This window comes from Epithele typhae (assembly GCF_022376455.1).
Source record: "Epithele typhae strain CBS 203.58 chromosome Unknown BXZ73scaffold_3, whole genome shotgun sequence".
NCBI lineage: Eukaryota > Fungi > Basidiomycota > Agaricomycetes > Polyporales > Epitheliaceae > Epithele > Epithele typhae.
This window is the reverse complement of record NW_025954194.1, coordinates 1,317,894-1,338,812: the sequence shown is the minus strand read 5'-3', so window position 1 is coordinate 1,338,812 and position 20,919 is coordinate 1,317,894. Positions and strand designations below refer to the sequence as shown.

The following is a 20,919-nucleotide window of genomic DNA, read 5'->3' as shown; positions in this document are numbered from 1 at the left end:
AGACGTCCCTGGCGGCGAGGAGCTGGCCCGCCACGGAGCACCTCCGAGGTCGACGCGTTCTGGGCGGAAGCGGCCGTGCTGCGACCTGTTGATGGGTGGTGGCCCGTCGCGCTTCCCCAAGTCCGCCGGACGAGCCCAGGCCGGTCGTGGAACCGCGGTCCTCCTTCCATCATTCCTCGCTCGCGCACTTGTCTCTGGCTCACTGGCACAAGACCGCGGCGGGCGGCGAATGCAGCACCTTCAAAGCGAACGGGCCGGCGCAGCTATTTTCCGTCGGAGTTGCCACCCGGGGAGATGGGATGGCCGTGCTTGCGCCCTTGCGGAGCGGGATGGCTTGCTCCTTGCAACCGCGTGGTCTCTGGCCGGAGAATTGCGGTCAGTGCCACTTAACACGCATCTATCGGCGACAATGGGCATATTTAGAGGACTAGACATTTGCGTCAACGGGCAATCGTTCAACCGATGCTGAGCACTCACTTTTGACCTTGCGTGCCTGGTCGTGGTCGTCATAAGACGTGCCTCGATGACGCTGGCAGGTACACTCTTATCAAGTATTAGTAGCACACAGCCGCGCCGCGCCACGATACTGTACGCTCTGGCGATTGGGTAAAACGTTTCAAGCAGCATGGACGTCATTCACTACGTCGACCGATAATATACATATGAACGACTGCTTTCATCCTAACCCGGTTCCCCCATTTTCCCCCCTGGCCTTCGACCCGCAACATACCATCTTCCGGCGCAGTGGCAGCAGGAGCTGACAGCAAGCCCCGCTCCATCTCGGACGTCCCCTACCACGAGGCGGCGACGGCGACGGCATCCGCGATGTCGACTTGTCCGCCAGCTGCCTTGGCTCCGTTCGCGACTTCACCCCCTCAATCTCAGGCCTCAGTCGGTCGCTCACTCGAGCACCCAGCCGTCCTCGCCGACGCGCTTGATCCCGACGGGCCGCCTCTCGTCGAGGCTGATGCGGCCCGCGTTGAGGATCGCGGTGGTGACGACCGTGTTCGCGATCGTGGGCAGCCCGTGCTTGTCGTAGTCAGCCGCGCCGGTCTGGCCCGCGTTCACGCTGCGCGAGGCGTCGATGAACTTCTCGATCGAGATGTAGCCGTACCCGCGCTGGCCGTCGAAGTGCCCGCTCTCGGACGGGGAGTACTTCATGCTGTGTGCGTGTGGGATGCCGGGGGTGAGGGTTTCGCGGAATCAGCGTTGAGTAGTTTGTCCGGAGGTATTGACGACAACGTTCGAAGGAGGCGATTGAAATATTTGTAGGAGCTTCGGTCAGTTTGGAGCTTCAGGCTAGCGAACGGCCGTGTCACGTACTAGAAGGGGTTGACCCAGGCCTTGCCAGTCTCATCCTGGACGATGTCGTAACCACGGTGGGCTTGGTCGACGTTGATCTCACCCTACAGAGACAATCCCGAGAAGGCGTAAAGTCGCAAGAGGCAAAGAATCGAAGAAAGCGGTGATGAATCAGAATTGCTTCCATGACGCGAGAGGGATAAACGCACCTTCTCAGCCATGTAGTAGAAGTGCTGGGAAGTGTGTACACCGGATTTAAGCGGAGCGGTCCAGGATGCAGTATAGACGGCTGTGCCCCGGTGTTTTTCACTCTTGAGCGACTGCCAGTCGACGAGAAGGGTGATCGTGTCCTCCGTCTGCGGTACGCAGTTGTATGGCGCGCCCGTCGCAATCCCGGCAGCCGCACTGGCAGTGACTCGAGTGGGAACGGCGCGACCCTGCATCATCCAGCAGTGGATGTCGATGTGGTGCGAGGACAGATAGTAGCTAAAGTACACCAGAAGCCCGACGTCAGCACGTAGATCTGTCATAACCAATATGAGACATGGACACATGCCTGATATCCGAGTCCTTTCCGGCCCATGCGCGGAAGGTCTCGAGCTGGTTCTTTGGCTGTGCCATCCATGCGCTGAAGAAGTTGAACTCGCCGAGATCAGCAGCCCGTGCCCTCGCATCACTGTACACCGGGTCGAAGCTATCGCGGCATGCATGAGCCGCGGCATGCAAAGAGCGAGAAGGATTGCAGTGCACTGACCGCTTGTGGTGCTCGACGAAGCAAACAACACCTTTCTTGGCAGCTGCAGCGACGAGGTCCATATGGTGCTGAAGAAGCTGGACTGCAGGCTTCGTCACGAGTACGTGCAGCCCGTGTTCGATCGCGTAGGACGCGATGGGGTAGTGGGTGCCTTACCATAGAACACGTTAGGTGCTCGAATCATGCACAAATGCTTCATACGACGTACTGTCAGGAGTGAAGATGATGACCGCGTCACCCGGAGACATCTTGTCAATGGCGCTCTTGTCTAGCTTTCAACATCAGTACTGGATAGTGTCGCAATAATTCTAGGCTCACAAGCTTCCGGGTTGACTGAGTCGCCTTCGGGGTAGGCGTCGAACCTAGTGTCCCAATGAGGCGCTGGGTGTCTCATTGAGAAACACGACGTACGAAACGTCCATGTCCTTGTACACGTTTCCGATCTTGTCTTGCAGATGTTGCCTAATGGCAGGGAATTTGCCGCCATTAACTCCCACCATTCCAAGGTTCCCAAGCTACGAAAGGTATAAGACGAGCGGAGGCACACTCAGGAGTATAATCTCACCTTTCCCAGCCTTCTCAGGTCAAAACAAGTGAGGGCAACGACCTGACGCGTTTATTAAGAACCGAAAATTACGGATAAACGTGTTTATCTTACGCCGATCTGAAAGAACATGTTATTACAGGCGAAGTAGGCGCCTTACGATTAACGACTTACCTTCTTGTCAGATGTCGAGGCTCCGGCCCCTGTCCAGCCAGTGGTGTACTCTCCCTGGACAAAAACATGCCGAGATGAGTGTTGTTATTTAGCGACATATGGATGAACGCACAGTACCACCTGCAGGATCGGATCGGAAAAACGTCAGCGATTTATGCCTTCAGAATCAAGCATGAAGAGGCATACACATCAACACATTGAGTTTCTTGAGCTCGGACGACATCGCGGGTGTGGCTGAGGGCGTGCTGAGCTGGTGGGGGCAGAGAAGACAGGAGGGGAACGGGTCATCGAACCCTGACGCAGCGAGTATTTAAGGTCTCTCCGAGGATTGTGCTCTGGTGAGGGACGGACCGTGGCCGGACCGCCCACCGGGCCGGACGTGCCGAGCTCGGAATGCAGGGCCGTTCCGACCGGTTTCTTGGAGGCAACGGAGACGACCAGTGCGTGAAGGTTGTCGGTCAACGCTTTCTCTTTCTTCATCACTCCCACCTGGGCTGGAGCGATTGCCCCCCTCCTGCTACGCTAATCAAAGACTGAACTAGGAGCTCTAAGCCCCTGCAAGTGAACCGGGCCCGTATGCGTCTCTTACCAGTCGTAACGTCTCACTGCATGGTCGGCAGGTGCGCCTACTCTTACGGCCCTGGTCGCCTGTGGACTGCAGATCCCATGGCGGAAGAAGGAGCACCCACAGCACACATATCCCCGTGGCCGAAGGTGGACCCTGGGGAGGAAGGAGTAGACAGAGGGGAGTCTAGTGCTGCAGATAGGCGGACTTACCATCCCCACGACTTCGAACGTGGTTGTTATTACCGTTCCACCACCTGCCCGGGTCAGGCGGAAGATCCGTGGGTAGAGCGTCGAGGTGAGCCCCATCATGGCGGCTCAAGGTGATCTCATGGGGTGAGTGCCGCCTTTCAAGTTCCCCCGTGAAGCCGTGTCCTCTCTCCGCCGTGGACAACATTCACGATCTCCTCATACCGCATGCAAACACTCTCTCAGGCAAACCGCACTGTCTTCTTCGTCACTATCGGTGGTGCGGGTTGGCTGCGGGTGGGCCGCTGGATTCTCTCTTTGATTGGTTGGGGTGGATCGGAAACGAAGCGAGCTCGTTGCAGATGAGGCGCTTTGCGCCGGTGCGCTCGCGAAGGCACGGAGGGCCTGACGCTCCGGTCGGCTGGGCGAGCGTACGATCCGCAGAGAGGCCAGGCTAGAGGGCGCTGGAAGGGGGCACGGAGGCAGGGAGGACGACGTACGGAGGGGGCGTGTTGGTGGAGGCGCGGTCAGGGCGAGGGTGGGCGCTCGACGCGAGGCACGTGGAGCGTTTTGGGAAATAGTGACGTGCAGGCTGGAGTGCGCGCACTCTCAAAGGTCGGGCACGCCCTGATATCGTTCCCCCTCCTCCTCCTTCATGCTCTTGTCATGGCGCAGCCATCCGCCTCTCCCACTCCCAACGTTCTCAAGCCCCCGCTCTCTGCGTCCCCTCCCGCCCTCCTTTCCAACTCCCTCTTCCACCCGCGGAAGGAGTTCTTGCGCGACCAGCAGCGGGTCTTCTCCTCTTTCTCCCTTTTGACCTTAGCAGGCACCGGCCTCGTGCGACTCTACAGCTTCCCGGACAGCGTCATCAATGCCCTCCGTAAGCTCTTCGAGACACTCACGGATATCGGCAGCTGTCGCGAAAGCGCAGCGAATCATTTCTTCGAGTTCTCCTTGGAGAGCAAGCCCTGGGCGAACGTCAAGACCCTCGCGTCGGAGAAACTCATTGTCGCGATCCTCTCCGTTGTATATCAGTTTGGTTTTTCTTTCCTGTCCACCATCGAATATGCGCGAGAAGCAGACGATCGCATCGCTCTCGCTTTCTCTCGACCCACCAATGCTCCCCTGAACCCTCCCATCCCTGCGGTACCAAGTGGCTCTGCTAGTACCCTCCCACAATCAAGTCCGATGCTCTTCGCTATTTCCTTCCCCTCCACAGCCATTCTCCGGGTCATTGATCCACCCCTACCATTGACTCCTGGCATCCTCCAAGCCGTCAGGAACGCGTGGCCCCGTGGAATCGCGTATGAGAAGAAGATCGGAGATTCGTATGAGTTCAAGCTGAGGGGTTACAAGTGTATGCGCATGCTTTGTGACTTCTTTGTGATCCTTCGACCTGACGCCCATATTTCGCAGGGTTCCAGGAGAACACATTTGCAGTGGATTCCCTTCAACAAATTCTGTCCTTACTCGCAGCCCTCGACCGCCATTCTTTCACCCTGCTGACCTCTCTGACCATCGGGAACCGCTCAAGAACCAGGGACCTGTGGATTTTCATCGGGCCTCCAGGAGAGTCTCACTCGCTTGAATCACCACCATCCAGTCCAACAAGTTCAAGCCTGGAGCTGAAGCGAGAGATCACGCCGCAACACGGGTTAGTAGTTGGTGGCGTGTAGTGCGTAGGGCGACGATTGATGACTTCATGCCATCCGTAGAGCCATGTTCGACGGCTTGCCCGATCAGAGCCGTCCCACCTCCCCTCCCTTTTCTTCTCCCTTGAAGCAGGTCACTCCCACCAGTAGCAACAACAGTAGCAAGCTGAAGAAGCCGTTCCCTCCAGTCAAGCTTCCCAACGCGTTCACGTCGGAAAGCTCACTGCATGCGAAGGCTGCGAGCGAAGTTGGAAGCGTCGATATGACTGGTGTTGGAACCCACCGCAGAGCCGAAAGCCATTCTAACACGCCGGATGTGTTCTATACCACCGGCCCAGTGCAACCTGGCAACGTCTACCAACGCGACTTCAATCCGTGGAACAGAGGAGGGAATGCTCCCCCCATTGAGGCGACTCCGTCATCGCGACCTCCCCCGTCAGCATTCGGCCGCACCCATTCTCGTCACTACTCCATGTCCTCTACCGACGACCCTCTTCTCCGATCGGTCAATGTTGATTCCCCGTATGATCCCGCACGGCCGGGCTCTATGAGCTCCAGCTCGACGAACTCGCGAGCGCGGAGGGCGTCGTCGCCGCTGGCCTCAACTCCCCTGACAATGCAACCGCCTGTGGTGCACATCACTCCGTCCTCCGACGTATCGTCCGTTCAAAGCAGTTTCCCGTTCTTCACAAACGGAAATGGGCAGGCTCCGAAGGCCGACGGAGAGCCTCTACGCACGCCAACGCCACCGCTGCTTGGGTCGGGCGCGTTCCGCGATTCCGCGTTCTCGTCCAGCACCGGATGGCGGTCTACCACGGAAGTGCCTATCGCCTGGACGGGCAAGGATCCCGAGCCGTCTAATGGAGATGACCCTCATCCGGTCAGCTCGTCTTTGCCCCGGGTCACCCCCTTCGGCCCACGCGAACGCAGGCCAAGCTCCGGTGGACGGACGGACGGCCAGGTGGTGCAGGCACCTGTCCAGCCACCCCTTGAGCGCCGTGGGTCAAGCGGGCCGCCGCTGCCGGGGGCATGGGCGTCCACTCCACAGGAGGAGAAGGATGACGTCGTCGGGCACGGCCCATCCCTCTCAGTCACCACTAGCTCGAGCACCAGCCCGCCGAACCCCAACATGATCCCACCCACCATCACCGAGCATCCGAGCCAAGAGGGCGACGAAGTCACCGTCCAGCTCAATGGCAGCGTCCGCGTCATGCAACCCAAGCAGCACCGCGCCCAGGGCGACGGCGCGCGCAAGAGCGAGGCTGCCGTCCTTGGCAACACTGAGGACAAGACGGCCCTTGCTAGCATCATGCCCTCCCACAACGGCAGCGCGAACGGCTCGGCTCACCCCCCTCCCTATTCAAGCTCGGGCTTGCCCCCGAGCGGCAAGCGCCGCGCCAACTCCATCTCCGAGGGTTGGGTCATCATCAACGTCGATAGCAAGGGGAAGGACGGGCTACGCCCCGGGGCCCTGAAACACCAGCGCAGCCAGTCCGACTCACGCATCCCGACGGTGAACGCGCTCGCGCAGACCACCACGGGCGGGAGCAAGTCGACGATGTCCCCCGCGGCTAAAGCGATCGTCATGGTCGATGCCATTGGGGAGAAGGAGCGCCAGCGCGAGAAGCAGTCTGGCAGCCGGCTCAAGAAGCTGCTCGGCCGCTCGGTGGACAAGTCGGAGAAGGCGAACGGCAGCGGCGCGAGCACGCCCCAGCAAGCTGCCTCGCCCACGCCGAACGGGTCAACTGTAGGAGGCAGCCTGCGCAGGGCGAGGCACGCTTCCCAGCAGGCGAGTCTGCGGAAGTGAGGCGGCGATGCGTGTTTGAGATCATTCAGGACACGGTCGGTTCTGGTTTTCGTACTTCTTTCCACATCGGTTCCCTCAACGGACTCAGTGCTTACTCGTTAGATGACTCTGCTTCGTAACTTGCCAGGTACTGTACACTATGACGATTCATACGTTCTCACCGATACCTTCTCCTACCCCACTCACATCTTGGGTATACTGATGACCTCTCTCGAGTACGACGGCGGCTGACATGCTTCGGACTGCTTGCATTACTTGTACGACAACGTTGCGACCCTTACTGTACATCCACCTGTATTCTCATAGTGTACGGATACCGAGTAGAGTAGTTGAAGTGCGCGCGGTCGATGTCGCAGGTGCCGATATGAAATGAATGTTTTGCGGATGAAAACTTGCTGGACTTTTGGCGATAGTCGTCCGTAGTTCCTCCACAGGGACAGGACTCTTTAGATGGCCTACAGCAAATCCAGTCTATTGCCGCTTTGTAATATGTACACTTCTGACTTGTGCGGCGTGCAAACAAGAGATCTATTGTCTTTCTTTCCAAGCGCGAACATGGCACCAATGAGTATGCACGTGACCGTTCCGCGCGACCACGGCCTTTTGTCGCGGAGGGAAGCATCCTCCATAGCTACCGTAGGCTACCGTTCGGAGGTAACGCTTTGCTGCGCCAGATCGCAGCCTGTGTCTCAATGGTGTACCTTCGTGGTATCCCGGTTTGGCGCGAGTAGATGCCCGTGGAAAGCGCATGGGGAGAGTTTGACGCACCTCGGCGAGAATAGGAGACTGTACACCCTCCCGACTTGTCATGACGGTCTCTCCATGAAGACTCCACGAGCTCTCTGCGCTCTGCGTCCCCCGCCTCAGCTTGAACGACGCGTGACCGTGTCATTCGGCGCGCTCTGGTCCTGTTCATATGGATAGCCACCGCTGCGGGGGAGAGCGCGCGGCGGCGCGGTGGGTGTGGCGACCGATGAGGCCTTTGCACAGAAGGCCAGAGCGAGACGAGCGGGCCTGCGTGGTTTCCCGAGCTGCGAGGATGTCGGGGAAAGGAGGGCCGATGGGAGAGCGCGCGCGGTGACGGGTACGCCGAGGGTGATCTGGGTGGCCTCCGTGCGGCGCGGGGGGAGCATCGGGCAGGAGGCCGGGTGGGGGTGCGCAGCTCGCGCGAGGGGGGCCGCGCGGAGTGCGACGAGGAGCGCGACGCAGGGGGGTGGTAGTGGCGGGGGAGAGGGAAGCGGGGCTGAGTTGGAAACCGCGCGGGGTCGCGGGTGGCTGGGCAGGCAGGCAGAGGCCGGCGGGTGGGCGTGGAGGCCCTCGGGAGACGCACTGCTGCAAAAATGCGAGGAGACCGCTTCACGCCCCCGGAGGCCAACCTAGCCACCTGCCGCCCCTCCGCCGCCCTTCCCTCCCTTCCCTCCCTCCCTCCGCCCCTCCCACCCCCACCAGCTCCCGCCGCCCTGCCGCCCGCCCGCCACCGCCATGCCCACCTGCAGGCGCAAGCGCGTGCTCCTCACCGAACCGTCCCCCGTCCTCCTCGATGCGCTCAAGCATGATCCGGCCAGGGAGGTCTTCTACCTCGCGGAGACCGGCGAGATATTCGACCACTACGAGTGCGCCCATTGTCTTTGTTGCCTCTCGCCGGCCCGCTGCTCACCTGTCCTGCTGCTACCAGAGCCTATGCCGCCCGCATGTCCTTCTACAGGCTCAAACAGTTCCAGTGCGAGGTCACTGGCAAGAGCGGCCTGGACTACTTCCAGGCCCTAGAAAGCGAGCGACAGGAGGCCCGTACCATGCACTCCAGATTCCCGGACCAGCTTAAGGCTGCCGTGCTCAAAGCAGTCCAGTGGCGTGCGTTGGCCTATCTCTTTTATGTTCTACGTGTCCTTTGTGCTCAACATTGCCCGCTCATCCTTCCAGAGGTCATGGGTCGTTTAGACCACCTAGTAGAGGCTGTGTACGACCGCTTCAAAGACCGGTACTACCCTGACGAGAGTAAGTATGTCGATCTTTCTTCCGGAACACCACTTAACCACGACGTCATCGTAGAGGTTTATGTGGACATACAAGGCGACAAGTGCGTGTATTTCTGTCTTGGCGCTTCGGTCCTCGCCCTGACTACCATCCAACTCTTAGGTATCTCGTGCGCGTTATTGAGGTCTCTGCGCAGGGCTCCGCCGCGCCTCCCCAGAGCCCCGTCCCTGTCGCGTCAACATCCACCGCCTCATCGCCACTGTCGTCAGATGTTCCAACACCAATACACAAAGTTGCAGAAGACCTCAAGATCCCCGTCAAAGACTCCATTGCTATAGACGATCCCGTGAAGTACGTCTACAAGGTCCAAGTGCTTGAAGAGGAGAAACAACCTGGTTTCGCTCGGACAGCGGAGAAGAACAAGGGCAAGGAGTCGGGTCGAGGACAGTGGAGTGGTACATTCATGGACGTCAAATGTGCTGCAATGGGGTGCGTATCTCAACATCCTCGCGCTTTACTACGTGCCGACGCTCTGTTGTAGCCGAGACCGCCTAGCCTTCTCCAAGTCTATATTGCGACGGTTCATCCGTGATTGTGTCGACCGCGATGCCGCTGTCGCTTCTCCCTGGACTGTCAAGCCTGCAATTGCTGCGCGATACGGCGTCAGCAGCGTCATGCCCGATGACATCAGAAAAGGCGTAGAAACATTGAAGAAGGGCGAGATTGACAAACGTAAGAAGGTCTGGGAGGATAAGGAAGGTCCTGCAGCGAAGAAGCGGAGGCAGATGGCGGAGGAAAAAGGTACGGCGACTTCTGTCTATTTGTATCCCCATGCCGTACTTACTTCGTTCAAACGTAGCCGAGAGAGAGAAAGCCGTCGCCGAGCAGCGGCAGCGTGAAGAGCGTGAGAGGGTTGAGCAGCAGCTGAAGGCGAAAGAAGAGAACGATCGTCTGACAGACAAGAAGAAAAAGAAACCAATTCGATATCCAACAGAAGACTTGGACGTAGTGCTCGGTGATAAAGAGAGACGTGCAGGCATGAAGGTAAAGAGACCCGCTCCCAGCAAGCTCGCAATGCCTTGTGGAGACGACCCGGAAACCAATGCCCACTTCCTCATGTCCTACAACTTCCTGGTCGTTTACGGGTAAGTTTTGTTCTTCAATCATCGTTCGTGTAACAGTGTGTGGATGCTTGCTCTGCTCCCAGTCAACCGTTACACATGTCAACCTTCACGATGGACGACTACGAGGCCGCACTTCGGCATTCGGCCATTGAACCGCGTTGTCAGTTGCTCGCCGAAGTCCATGCCGCGCTCATTTATAACCTGCGCACCGTCCCATTCAACCGACATAGCGCGGTCATGTCATTGGTTGCTCTGAAAGAGGAAGAAGACATGCAGAGCGAAGTATTTGGTATCACTATCGACGATCTTACGACCGCAATGGCTGACGTTGGCAACAACTGGGAACGTGCACCTCTGCGACATTCAGAAGGCCGTGAAGGCTGGGAGGAGTCATTGATTGGCTGCCTCAAAGACGTGAGTACCTTGCTGGGTACAATGGCGAGTACTGACCGGTATACCCGACTTCCAGCATGCGACGGTCGAGAATTTCCCTCGTCTACGAGAAATTCTGACGCGTCTCCTCTTCGCCCCAGAAGAGTCTCAAGAACCATCTGGTTCTGCCGCCCCAACACCAACTACCAGCCCGACGCCCCCTCGCCTCACAACGCCGACCGCACCCAGTCAGCTGTACCACAAGCTCCCGCACAAGGACCGTATCGCTGTCATCGCTTTTATGTGCAACCTAGCGATTTCCAGCAAAGCCATCCACGCTCACATGGAATTTTGCGAAGAGCAGCTCACTGCATTACGAAAAGAGAAGATCGAGGTCAACCGCACCAAGAAACAACAGTGCGCCTGTCAGCCCTCGCTTCGCATATTGCTAACTGACCGATGCCCGATCAAGCCTCGAGGACATGGCGCGCTGCAAGGCGAGCACAAGTTCGAGATCAACGGGGACGGCGACACCATCATGCGCGACTCCTCCGACCTGTCCGACGCGCCCGGCTCGGAAAACGAGCAGTCTCGCGCTCCCCGGCGGACCGCCGCGAAGGAGCGTGAGCTCGCGCGCGCGAAGGCCTCCTCGGTGAAGCAGGCGGTCGCCGAGCACCGTCGGCTCGACGAGGAGGTGAACAAGCTCGAGCGGCGGCTCGAGGGCATCGAGCGCGAATTCCGCAAGCTCCTCGGCGCCGTGCGCGTCAAGCCAATCGGCCGCGACCGGTTCTACAACCGTGTGTGGTGGTACGACGGCATGGGCGCGGCGTCGCTCATCGGCTCGGGCGGCACGGTGCAGTACACCACCGGGCGCATCTTCATCCAGGGCGCGAGTGAGTTCGACCGGGAGCTGTTGAGCCGGAGGGACGAGAACATCGAACAGCGGCGGCTCGTCGAGGAGGGGCCGGAGGGTATGCTGGGCTCGAACGACTGGGCAGTGTACAATGACATAGAAGAGGTGAATCCCCGCCACGCCCGTTCCTCACCGCCGTTTGCTAACCGACATGCAGGTTCAGGAGTTCATGGCATGGCTGAACCCGAAAGGTGTCCGCGAGTTGAACCTGAAGAACGCGCTCACCAAGTGGTGGAACCACATCGGCCCTGGCATGCGTCGACGCGCGGCGGTGAGTCCCCACTCTATCTCCGCTCGCCAACATGCAACTGATGGCCATCCCCGCGCAGGATCTCACCGCGAACGCCAAGATCCCCGAGGCCCGCCGCAGCGCACGCAAGAGTGCCGGCACGGAGCTCATGCGCGAGCCATACATGCAGTGGACGAACCGCAAGGCCGTCAACGGGCAGTGAACGCACATCGCTCCCGCCCCTCTGTGGACTACGTTTCTCTTCCTCGCCATTGCACTGTACTGTACAAGTGTCGTCTATAATCCTCCCGGGTTTGTGTTCGGCCGCTCTCCTCTGTAGTAGATTTGCCACATTGCTCCACATTTCCTTCCGCCCGCCCTTCCACTTACCGAGTCCCAGATATTCTCTCATCAATCTACATTCACGCAGCTACATTCATCACAACAGACTCCCTCTCTCGCATCGACCCTTCGCCTCCGGAACGCGGACATTATCGCCACGACTCACGCGATCCAACAATCCAATAAGAAGTGTTCCATCATCACACGGATGTCGGTGCAGACTTGACGCGTCCACGTTCTTCCTGCGACAACGAGCCGAATCTGCTCTCAACGACATCAGCTACGAGCACAACCTGTCCACGCAAGCAATGCCTGTGCAACGCAGGCGCGACTTCGAGTGCGCTCAATTGGTGTGATTTGAACTTTCCACACGAATGACGACAGGTATTCGCACAAAACAAGATGCTGATGGTATATGTTCAAGCGGCCCTTCATGATAGCACACAAAACGTCACACAGCGCGTCGCATCACGCGCTGCCCTCGCCCTCGCCCTCGCCGTCGTCATCCTCCCCCTCAGTGTCGTTCCCCCAGTACTTGTTCCCATACCAGAGGAAAAGCTCATTGCCTTTGCGCACCTTCTGCGCTGCACGTATCGGGCACAGTCAGTATCTGCCACCCACCACTGGGCCTCGGGCCAACCAACAGGCACTCACTCGTGAAGAAGAGTAGCCTGTAGTTGCCGTCGATCAAGCGCGCTGCGAAGCAGGTCGTTGATCAGCTCATGGCGCAATGCGCATGACGCAAGACACGGAACGCACACTGGACGTCGACGTTTGTCTTTTTACTGGCGGCGTCGACCTCGGCCCGGGTCATCCCGTCGCTGGGGCCGACCGGGTCGTTCATGCACCGCGTCGGGTCCCCGACGGTCGCGGCATCGGCGATGGCGACCAGATTCTTTTTGTCGATGCCGTCGTCGATGTTGAAGAGGTAGTTGAGCTGGCGGTGGTTCTGCACAAGCGAGTTTGCATCGTCCACGCTGGGGGTGAGACGAGGCGGTCAGCATCGTGTCGAGTAGGTACGGGCTCGAGGGGGAAGGCATACTCTGAACTGGCGACGGGATGGATCTCCGAGATGTACTCTGTCGGCCAGAGTCAGAAGGACGGAAGTGAGAGCGAGGGCGGGACGGCCGCGCCAGCGGGTCAATTGACAGGGCGCGCACCTCCAATGAAGGTGCCCTTCGGAATGTCGCTCGCAGCGAACGTCCCCAGGCCATGAAGCCCGCGCTTCACGATCAGGTCCTATCACGCCGTGCGTCAGCACGCGGCGAACCAAGTCTGTGTGCCGTACGCACCGGCTTTTTCTGCTTTTGATACTCCATGTTCTTGCAGCAATGTTTTGGCCGAGAACTGAGAGATTTTCCGCTGCCCTTTCTCTCTGGTTTATTAGGTTGTCAGCACCCCGGCGGCGTCGCGTCACTGCGGGTCACATTCTCACTCTGTCTGGAGAGACGCGCATGGTCAATGCCACGGTCAACCTCAGGCTACATGATGGCTCACTTGGGCCTGCAGAGCTCTGGGTTGCATTCCCGCATCGCCCGAATGCATGCACACTTGTTATACACACACTTCTTCGTGGATCTGCAGGTGTCCCCGCAGCCCTTGCGCCTAGGACCTGAAAGACCCGCCCGGTAGAGTTAGCTATGGACTGTTCATTGAACAACGAAGAAACGCACATCTTTCAGGGCACTGGCACCTCGATTGACATGGCTTCTTACTGCGAATGCAGTAGCAACGCGTCGAAACGTCGGCGCAATTGCCTTCGTGCGCACAGTAATCAAGGCTGCAGGAACACAAAGCCATGAGTCAAGACGGATCATCATAGACAAGCGGCCCACTTCTCTGAGGCCGCTCTCAATGACGTAGTCGGGCGGTCCAGAAAGGCAAGCACGAGGTCTTGCTCCTGGTCAGGGAACATGACTGCCCTGTGGTACCAAAACTGCAGATTTTAGTCCTAAGTAGTGATCACATGCTACGCGGAGCGTCTATGACTTACATCAAAGCAATTCGTGCCTTTGCAGAGCGCGACCAGGTCACAAGGGAACTGGTTCGGACACATCTTCAGTACTCCCCAAACGTCGCGGTCAAAGGCATACACATCCTATTCAAGGCGTATATGAGAGACACGAAGCACTGGGTCCGGCAAGAGTAACTCACAGGGACCTCTACGACATCTCTCCTGAGCATGACGAGGAAACAGTTGTCGCTGCATGGCCGCTTGTCCTTCTGACTGGCGAGCTGTCGGTTTGTTTTCGATGGCTTGTCGTACTGTAAAGGAGGACCGGCCATATCTGATGGTGACGTGAGCTATTGTGACGTTGCGAGCACGAGAAAACTTACTGTGTGCCATACACAGCGCCATGTGGCAAAGATTACTGCGACAAAACACGCTGTTCATCGTTTCGAGCGACCACAAGAGGTTGGCAGGCGGCGAAGTCGCAAAGACTGTGAGCTGTTCTGCGAGAGAGGGGACGCCCCAATCCGGCAGATCGCTTCCAGAAAGACCAGGGGAATGAAACGTTTAAGATGAACACGAATGTAAGGGTATGAAGAAACAAAACATACCGACGTTTCAAGCTCGATATGAGCCCGTCATGCCCGCGAGCGATTGGAAAGACGCCAGACTTGTCTACAGTTGCCAGGGTCGTGCTGGAATCGAGTGCGGCTCCGCTTTTGAGGGTTTGGTGGTATATCCACATTCCGTGCAATGCAATGAGCTTGTCTGTCAAAGCGTAAGCCAGAAGCCCTGAAACGCGGACTTGCAGAGAGCTCACAATCAACATCATACCAGCGATGCTGCCATGAAAACTCTGTATACGGTTTGACGTACTCCGGGATTTCTTTCTGAAAGTCCTCTTCGTCGGCATACGGGATGAATTGAAGCAAGTACGGGTCGTGGTCATTGCAAATACTCTGGTCCGCTGGCGTGCACGCCTCGTACTTGGGGTAGGCAAACTCAGAAGTTGCGCTCTTTTTCAAGTGTACAGTGTGCGCAGTACGAGGGCCCTGGGTCCGTGAGCCCGATTGCTGGAAAAAGGTTTGGGTGTATGCGGCAGAATTAGAGGAGACAGGCTTTGTAGGAACCTCGCCATTGATGAGGTCGTCAAAGGTAATTGCTGGGGGAGCGGTGTACGCAACCCGCAGGCCCTGTATCATGGTGTTACAGTGATTGTTCTCCCACTCATAATAATCATGCCAGGCTTGTCTGTACGAAGCTACCTGGTCGTCAGTGCGCTTACGACTCTGGCGGAAAGCCTCGTTGACACTGCTGTCTGGAGCCGGGGTAGAGTTTTCAGATCCGGAAGCAGACATGAGAGGAGTGGTGGAGGGCTGAGGCCTGAGGAGCAGCGTGGCGAGCGTGCGCGTGAGCAACGCTGCAGCACGCACAGTGCATGTTAGCGTTTAAGCACTCGAGTCGTGGGTCGCGTGTCACGTCGCCAGCTGCCTTCACCGTGACACAACATAACAGTACTCTGCGATTGCTACTGGTACAAATAATCGGAAGTGGGGTCGAGACAGTATAGCTACAGGTGGTGCTGTGGAATGCGTGCATAGGGTATGTTGGCAATAAGTCCATGTTGGTATCCAGACTTGTGAGTATCGTGCGAGTATCGTGCGCGGAGTGCCCATAGTCCACCGGCCAATCCTCCAGGCAAACACAATCGTGGGTGAGCAAATCTGTACTTCCCATACAGAGCAAAACATATGCAATAAACAGCAAGCGGCACAGCAGCAAAACAAGACCACGCGATCGTCGTGGTCATCGGTCCTTCGTTTTCGCTTAAACCTGGTCAGTCTTTCGTCGGCCTGGGCTCTGGGTGATGCATCAATGGTTGTGGTTGTGGTTGTTGGCAAGCCAGTCGCGCATTCATCCGTGCCTCGCGCGCTTGGCGTCCGCGGCCTCAGCGGGCGTATACTGCTCGCGCCTCACTCCCCCGCCGGTGGCCGAGCTCGCACCTGCATGCTGCAGACCCATACCTTGTTGAGGCCGACGCTGTGCTGCCTGTGCCTGCTGGATCCCCCTGTGCAACACAAAACACGATGAATGAGGCGGATCGCGGGAAGGAAGACGGGGCAGGACATGACTCACTCCATGATCGCCGCAGTGCGCTTGAGGCTCGCGCTCCGCGCACCCTGGTTCATGGATTGGGCGTGGTGCTGGTTCGGCGCGGACGGAAAATTGAAGCCCCCACCCATGGACGGTGTGCGCGCCCTGTCTATTGGCGTGCTGGGCCCAGTGCCATTGGACTGGGGCGCCTCCTTCCCATTGACGTTCCCGTGAGCGAAGGCACTGGGCTGTACGCGACGGTGCTCGACGGGGGGGTTCGAGGCCGCCTGTGGTGCCTGAGGCTGAGGCTGAGGCTGAGGCTGTCCGTTGGAAGCAGCTTCGGTCATTTCGTCGTCGACGCCCGCACCCTCGTCGAAGTCGATCGGCCGCCCCACGCCTTCGTCGAGCGTTGATAAATCAGCGTTCGCGAAGAAAGCGTCGTCATCCGACGAGAATGTGTAGTCGTCCGAGCCGTCGTGGTCCGTGGCCGCAGCGCCCTTGGCGAGCACTTGAACTGGGCCGCTAGACACGACCTGAGGGACATTCGAGGAATTCGACGGAAGGGCGTGCTGAGGGGCGGCCTGGGCCGCTCCCTGTTCGCGATGTTGTGCTTCTTGGGCCTCTTGGATTGCCTTCATGCGCTGGGCATGGCGCAGGGCTTTCAATTTCGACAGGGGGTCGTCGTTTTTCAGCGAAGGTGCGGAGGCAGATGAGACCGCTGACGCGCTGCCGTTCTCGGCGGTGGAGGTTAGTACCGTCTTTCCTTTGGCATTGGGAGTGGAGATTGCTTGCGGAGGGGGGAAAGAAGTACGATTGGGAAGGTGAGCCGGAGGTGGCATCATGGGTAGAATAGGCTCTTGTTTTACCGGTGGTCGCTCCGCCTTCACGGAGGACGGTCCAGCTGCCAGGGAAGGAGCTGCAGACACAGCGGCGGATCCATTCGGAACGCGCGAGCTACCCTCCTCGAATTCAGGACGCCGATGGAGTTCGCTCTTGTCCAGTTTGGCCTGCATGGCATGTAAGAATGTGAAAAAGATACTCCATATATGCGCCATACCGGGGGAACCTTGATCTTCACGACCTCTTGAGTGTATGCTTTGTCGTACAGGCAATTCCCGAGCAGGTTACCAAAGTTGCGGAGAGTACGCTTGATAGCATCGGTGACGGCCTCCTTCTTGCACTATATGCGCGCAACCGTCAAACCAGTACTAAGGAATGCAGAATATACATACCTTGTCCAGTGCTGCGCCCTTGCTCTTCGAGTTCTCCAGTAGCCCATACCCAACATCCTCGTGGAACACACCGTCCCGAAGGGTAACGCGGACAATAGCCGTGACTCCCACAGAGTATCGTGCACTTTGCTCGCTGTAGTCTATGAAGTCCGTGGTCAAGCTCACGATGGTGGAGCTCCAACCATTGAACCCAAAGCTGATGTATGCGTGGGGTGGTCAGGGCTGAGACGCGGGGTAGATGCATGACGGACTCACACTTCGTTCGCCAGGTTGATGACCTTCCAGCCTTAGTGGTTCTCAGAGAAAGGGCTTCAAGCAGGTGTATATGCCACGCACCTTCCGCGTAAGTCAGCTTCGGCCCTCCGCCAGGCCCTGGCCTCTGCGAGATGAACTCCGGCCCAAGCTTCTTGTTCAGCTTTGCTTGCAAGGCCGCAATCTTCCTCTCGCTCTCTTCGCTCATGATGGAATACGAGCTGTCTGACCAAAATGACTGCTGCGTTCCAGCAAAGCCGGATGACGGAGATGCTCCATGTACAGAGGCGTTGTAGGACATGGGGCCGCAAGTCGCGATGTGGGTAATATTATGGGACGGTTGACCAAAGGGGGCCCTAGGAGATTGCGCGGCGTTATGTGAGTTCATGAGATGCGAGCTTAGGGAGCCTGGAGAAGCCATGAGGACATTAATGAGGAAGAGAGACTGAGTCCAATCGAGTTGGTGGCGGAACCGTGATCGCGGGCGCCAGTTGACGCGGCGAGCGATCGCGTCAGTGTCGTGCCTAGGTCACGTGCACTTTGAACAGGGTCAAGTATGCTGAAATACTCACCAGGGTCCAGCGGGCACTGGCCCGGTGCCAGATATTCATGCACATACAAACGAGTGCACTTGATCATGTCTGGTACGCCATAACAAAGGCGTCGTAAGTGGGGCTACCGACCGTAAATTGGAATCGGTTTCCATGACTCTGCGTTGCATCGAGTCAAAGTGTTCGACCGCCCTGCTCCAACTTTGCATCCGGCTTCGCATTAGCTAGGATGCTCCGGCCGCCTCGCCTTCATGGGTTCCCCGTCATCCTATGCGCTCGACAAGAAGAAGCGCCTATGTGGCTTCGCCGAGCAGCTCTTGTGGAAATGTATAATCTTCAAACCAGCAATTGTACTCGACGTATATAAACAAAACGTCCAGGTATCGATACACATCATGAAAGGTCGTTACCGTGCTCGAGTCTATGCTTCTATCTAAGGTGTCATCAAACCGAAATGATTGTCCATACACGCTACCTCCAAGTACTGCGTCTCATGACCGAACGAACCCTTCCAGCCATGAACTGGCAATTTTCGTCTCCTACGCCAGAGCACCCTCTTCAAAGAACGGGATTCGCGCTCTCGAAAGCACATATCGTGCCCCACACCGCCATCGCGGTGCTCACTGCGAGCAAAATCGCGTCCCAGAAACCACACTGGCGCGCACCACCGGCGAGCGCCACTTTGGCGCAGACGGGGCCGATGATACAGAGGAGGAAGGAGAAGGTAGAGCCAAGAACGGCCATAACGGACGCGAACTCGGGTATGAGGATGGAGACGGCGACGGAGAGTAAAGTGAGCGCGATGCGCTCGGCGGTAATGAGGAGCTCCTTGGTCTTGCTGGAGTGTCCGGAGGAGGGAGAGATTGGGGAACCGTGAGGGTCGTGAGGGTCGGCGGCGCCGGATTCAAGGCCGAAGAACATTTCGATCGTAACATTAAGCTGCAAATGTGAGACAGTGAGTTGCTTGGGAGTAAGGGACAAGTCGAGGGCATACGCACGGGGCGGGCAGTAAGGGCATACTTTGACCTGCATGGTAATTAAAGCGTCAGTAACTTGAATGAAAAATGACGGGAATCAGACGCACAGGGGAGTGATGACGAGACCCCATAGTGCGATCGTGTTCAGAGCCGGATGAGTGTTATACCTCATCAGGTCCTGACTGAACTCATCGCTGACGGCGTTGCCGAACATGATGTAGCCGACTACGCCAAGCAGACCGTATATTCCGGTTGCAACGACGAAGGCCCAGTTAATCATTTCGTCGAAACGCGAAGGATCTTGCATGTCCCTCGCCAGAGTGGGGATGACAGCATGTCCAGAGAACTGCGCAGGCGTTATAAGCGAAGTAATGGCGTGAAAACAGAGAACTTACCCCCGCCATGAACAGCCCGAACGCAACCCCGAGTTCTTTAAAGTTGTCAATACCAAGACTAGTAGCCGCTGGGTTCCAGAGACTGCCAGGGCTGTCGAATTTGGTGAAGCCGTCGAAGATAATTATGCAGATGATGGCCACGAGGGAGAAGATCCCGACGATAGACGCAAACGAAAGCACAGAGAGGGGCATGAGAACCGCGGGTATCATTCTGTAATTCTGTGAGTCTTCAGACAATCCACATATTGGCATTACAACTTACATAGCAAGACCAATCAGCTTGTAGATATCTGAAGAGTATTCTGGGAGGACCGCGTGCAGAGAGTCGGCATATAAAGTGACCAGAGCAACACTGCAATGTGTCATTATATGGAGTGTGTGTTTGCTACTAGGATAACTCACGAAACGGTGAATAGTTCGAGGCCAAAAATGGCACTGATGAGAGGCATCGAGCGGGGTCCAAAGGCCTTTCGACCAATATCGGCGTAGGAACGAATGGTGTTATCTCCGAGAACTATACGCGCAAGGATCTTCGCACTGGTGCCAGTTAGCTTCGGATTACAAGACAACTCAGTGGAGATACGCACGTATAGCATGAGATATAGCCATATCCAATTATAAGAATAGTGCCCCAGATCCAACCGGCGTAAGAGAAAGCCATGGGCTCGGAAAGCATACCGATACCAAACAATACGGCAACTGCATTAAGCAACTGCGGGACGAGCTTGTATTAGCTCGAGATATCTCATAGGCACGTAGAAAACGTACCGTCTGCGCAAAAGTGCTCTGCCCGCCATGGCTTGGCTTGCGTTCCCTCCAGGACGACTTGGATCGAGTACTCAGATGTGAAGCTCGCCTTTGAAGGGCGGAGTGCTCTGGTATGCTCTGCTCGACTTGTGCGGGGGTCCGGTAGTTCGGAACAACGGTGCGAGAGGAGGAGGAGCGGGCCATAAGGGGTGTACGTTCGCCTGGACCGGCGCGGGGAGTAGGGAGGTCGTCCTCGTCTTCAAATGCTGGAGGAATATTCCACGGCGCTCGTGCAGCAGGACGAAAATCATACTGGCGACCTTCGGAGGTAGGGGCAGGAGTCAGATCGTCGTCCCACTGGATGTTGGCAAGGAACGGGTGTTCGCCGGAGCTGCGTGTCCTCTCGCGTATCGACGGCGCATCCTCGTCGTCGTCGAAAGGGTCGAGGTCATCGTTTTCTTGAAAGGCATTTTCGGGGTCGGTTGCGGCGCTGGGACCAGAGGACGAAGAGAGCGATCCAGAGACGAAGTCGGAGTGTTGGGTTTGCGTGCGACGGTCTAGGGAACGTTATCAAACTGCGAGCAGTGATCGGGAAAGGGAGCAAAAGACTAACAGGCTTCTATAGCACCTATGACACTACTCGCGGACCGGTAAGAACCAGATACGACGGCGGCTGGGAGGGACATGAGAGCGGGTCAGAGAGGTCGTGTGCAGAGGAGCGCGGTCCGCGGAGGGAGGGCGATGGGGAGCGGGAACAAAGTCGAGGGCAGAGCTGTACCT

At 57.6% G+C, this 20,919-nt stretch overlaps 5 protein-coding genes across 5 annotated transcripts; 2 read left to right on the top strand and 3 right to left on the bottom strand.

Moving 5' to 3' along the window:
• Window positions 1-900: 900 nt before the first annotated feature.
• Window positions 901-2,997, bottom strand: BXZ73DRAFT_96951 (D-galacturonic acid reductase; the record flags this gene model as incomplete). Its single annotated transcript, XM_048027208.1, has 13 exons — window positions 901-1,162; window positions 1,324-1,406; window positions 1,512-1,788; window positions 1,853-1,996; window positions 2,057-2,207; window positions 2,265-2,324; window positions 2,375-2,418; window positions 2,468-2,571; window positions 2,622-2,663; window positions 2,715-2,720; window positions 2,775-2,828; window positions 2,887-2,894; window positions 2,961-2,997. The coding sequence occupies 13 exons, from the start codon at window positions 2,995-2,997 to the stop codon at window positions 901-903; spliced, it is 1,272 nt and encodes a 423-aa protein (XP_047882817.1).
• Window positions 2,998-4,193: 1,196 nt separating this feature from the next.
• Window positions 4,194-6,986, top strand: BXZ73DRAFT_39827 (uncharacterized protein; the record flags this gene model as incomplete). Its single annotated transcript, XM_048018457.1, has 3 exons — window positions 4,194-4,884; window positions 4,944-5,202; window positions 5,273-6,986. 3 exons carry the CDS (start codon window positions 4,194-4,196, stop codon window positions 6,984-6,986), a joined length of 2,664 nt encoding a protein of 887 aa, XP_047882816.1.
• Window positions 6,987-8,468: 1,482 nt separating this feature from the next.
• Window positions 8,469-11,821, top strand: BXZ73DRAFT_39699 (chromatin remodeling complex protein; the record flags this gene model as incomplete). Its single annotated transcript, XM_048018436.1, has 11 exons — window positions 8,469-8,599; window positions 8,662-8,837; window positions 8,907-8,981; window positions 9,036-9,063; window positions 9,123-9,449; window positions 9,502-9,761; window positions 9,820-10,105; window positions 10,168-10,498; window positions 10,554-11,474; window positions 11,527-11,640; window positions 11,699-11,821. 11 exons carry the CDS (start codon window positions 8,469-8,471, stop codon window positions 11,819-11,821), a joined length of 2,772 nt encoding a protein of 923 aa, XP_047882815.1.
• Window positions 11,822-15,805: 3,984 nt separating this feature from the next.
• Window positions 15,806-17,677, bottom strand: BXZ73DRAFT_39205 (Rad52/22 family double-strand break repair protein-domain-containing protein; the record flags this gene model as incomplete). The annotated part of the gene is made up of 5 exons (XM_048018332.1): window positions 15,806-16,022; window positions 16,933-17,165; window positions 17,218-17,413; window positions 17,473-17,503; window positions 17,554-17,677. The coding sequence occupies 5 exons, from the start codon at window positions 17,675-17,677 to the stop codon at window positions 15,806-15,808; spliced, it is 801 nt and encodes a 266-aa protein (XP_047882814.1).
• A 901-nt stretch (window positions 17,678-18,578) lies between these two features.
• BXZ73DRAFT_87349 (transmembrane amino acid transporter protein-domain-containing protein) lies at window positions 18,579-20,825 on the bottom strand (the record flags this gene model as incomplete). Its single annotated transcript, XM_048024528.1, has 9 exons — window positions 18,579-18,959; window positions 19,019-19,046; window positions 19,105-19,343; window positions 19,393-19,603; window positions 19,655-19,744; window positions 19,795-19,929; window positions 19,980-20,104; window positions 20,161-20,696; window positions 20,753-20,825. 9 exons carry the CDS (start codon window positions 20,823-20,825, stop codon window positions 18,579-18,581), a joined length of 1,818 nt encoding a protein of 605 aa, XP_047882813.1.
• Between the last annotated feature and the right edge of the window lie 94 nt (window positions 20,826-20,919).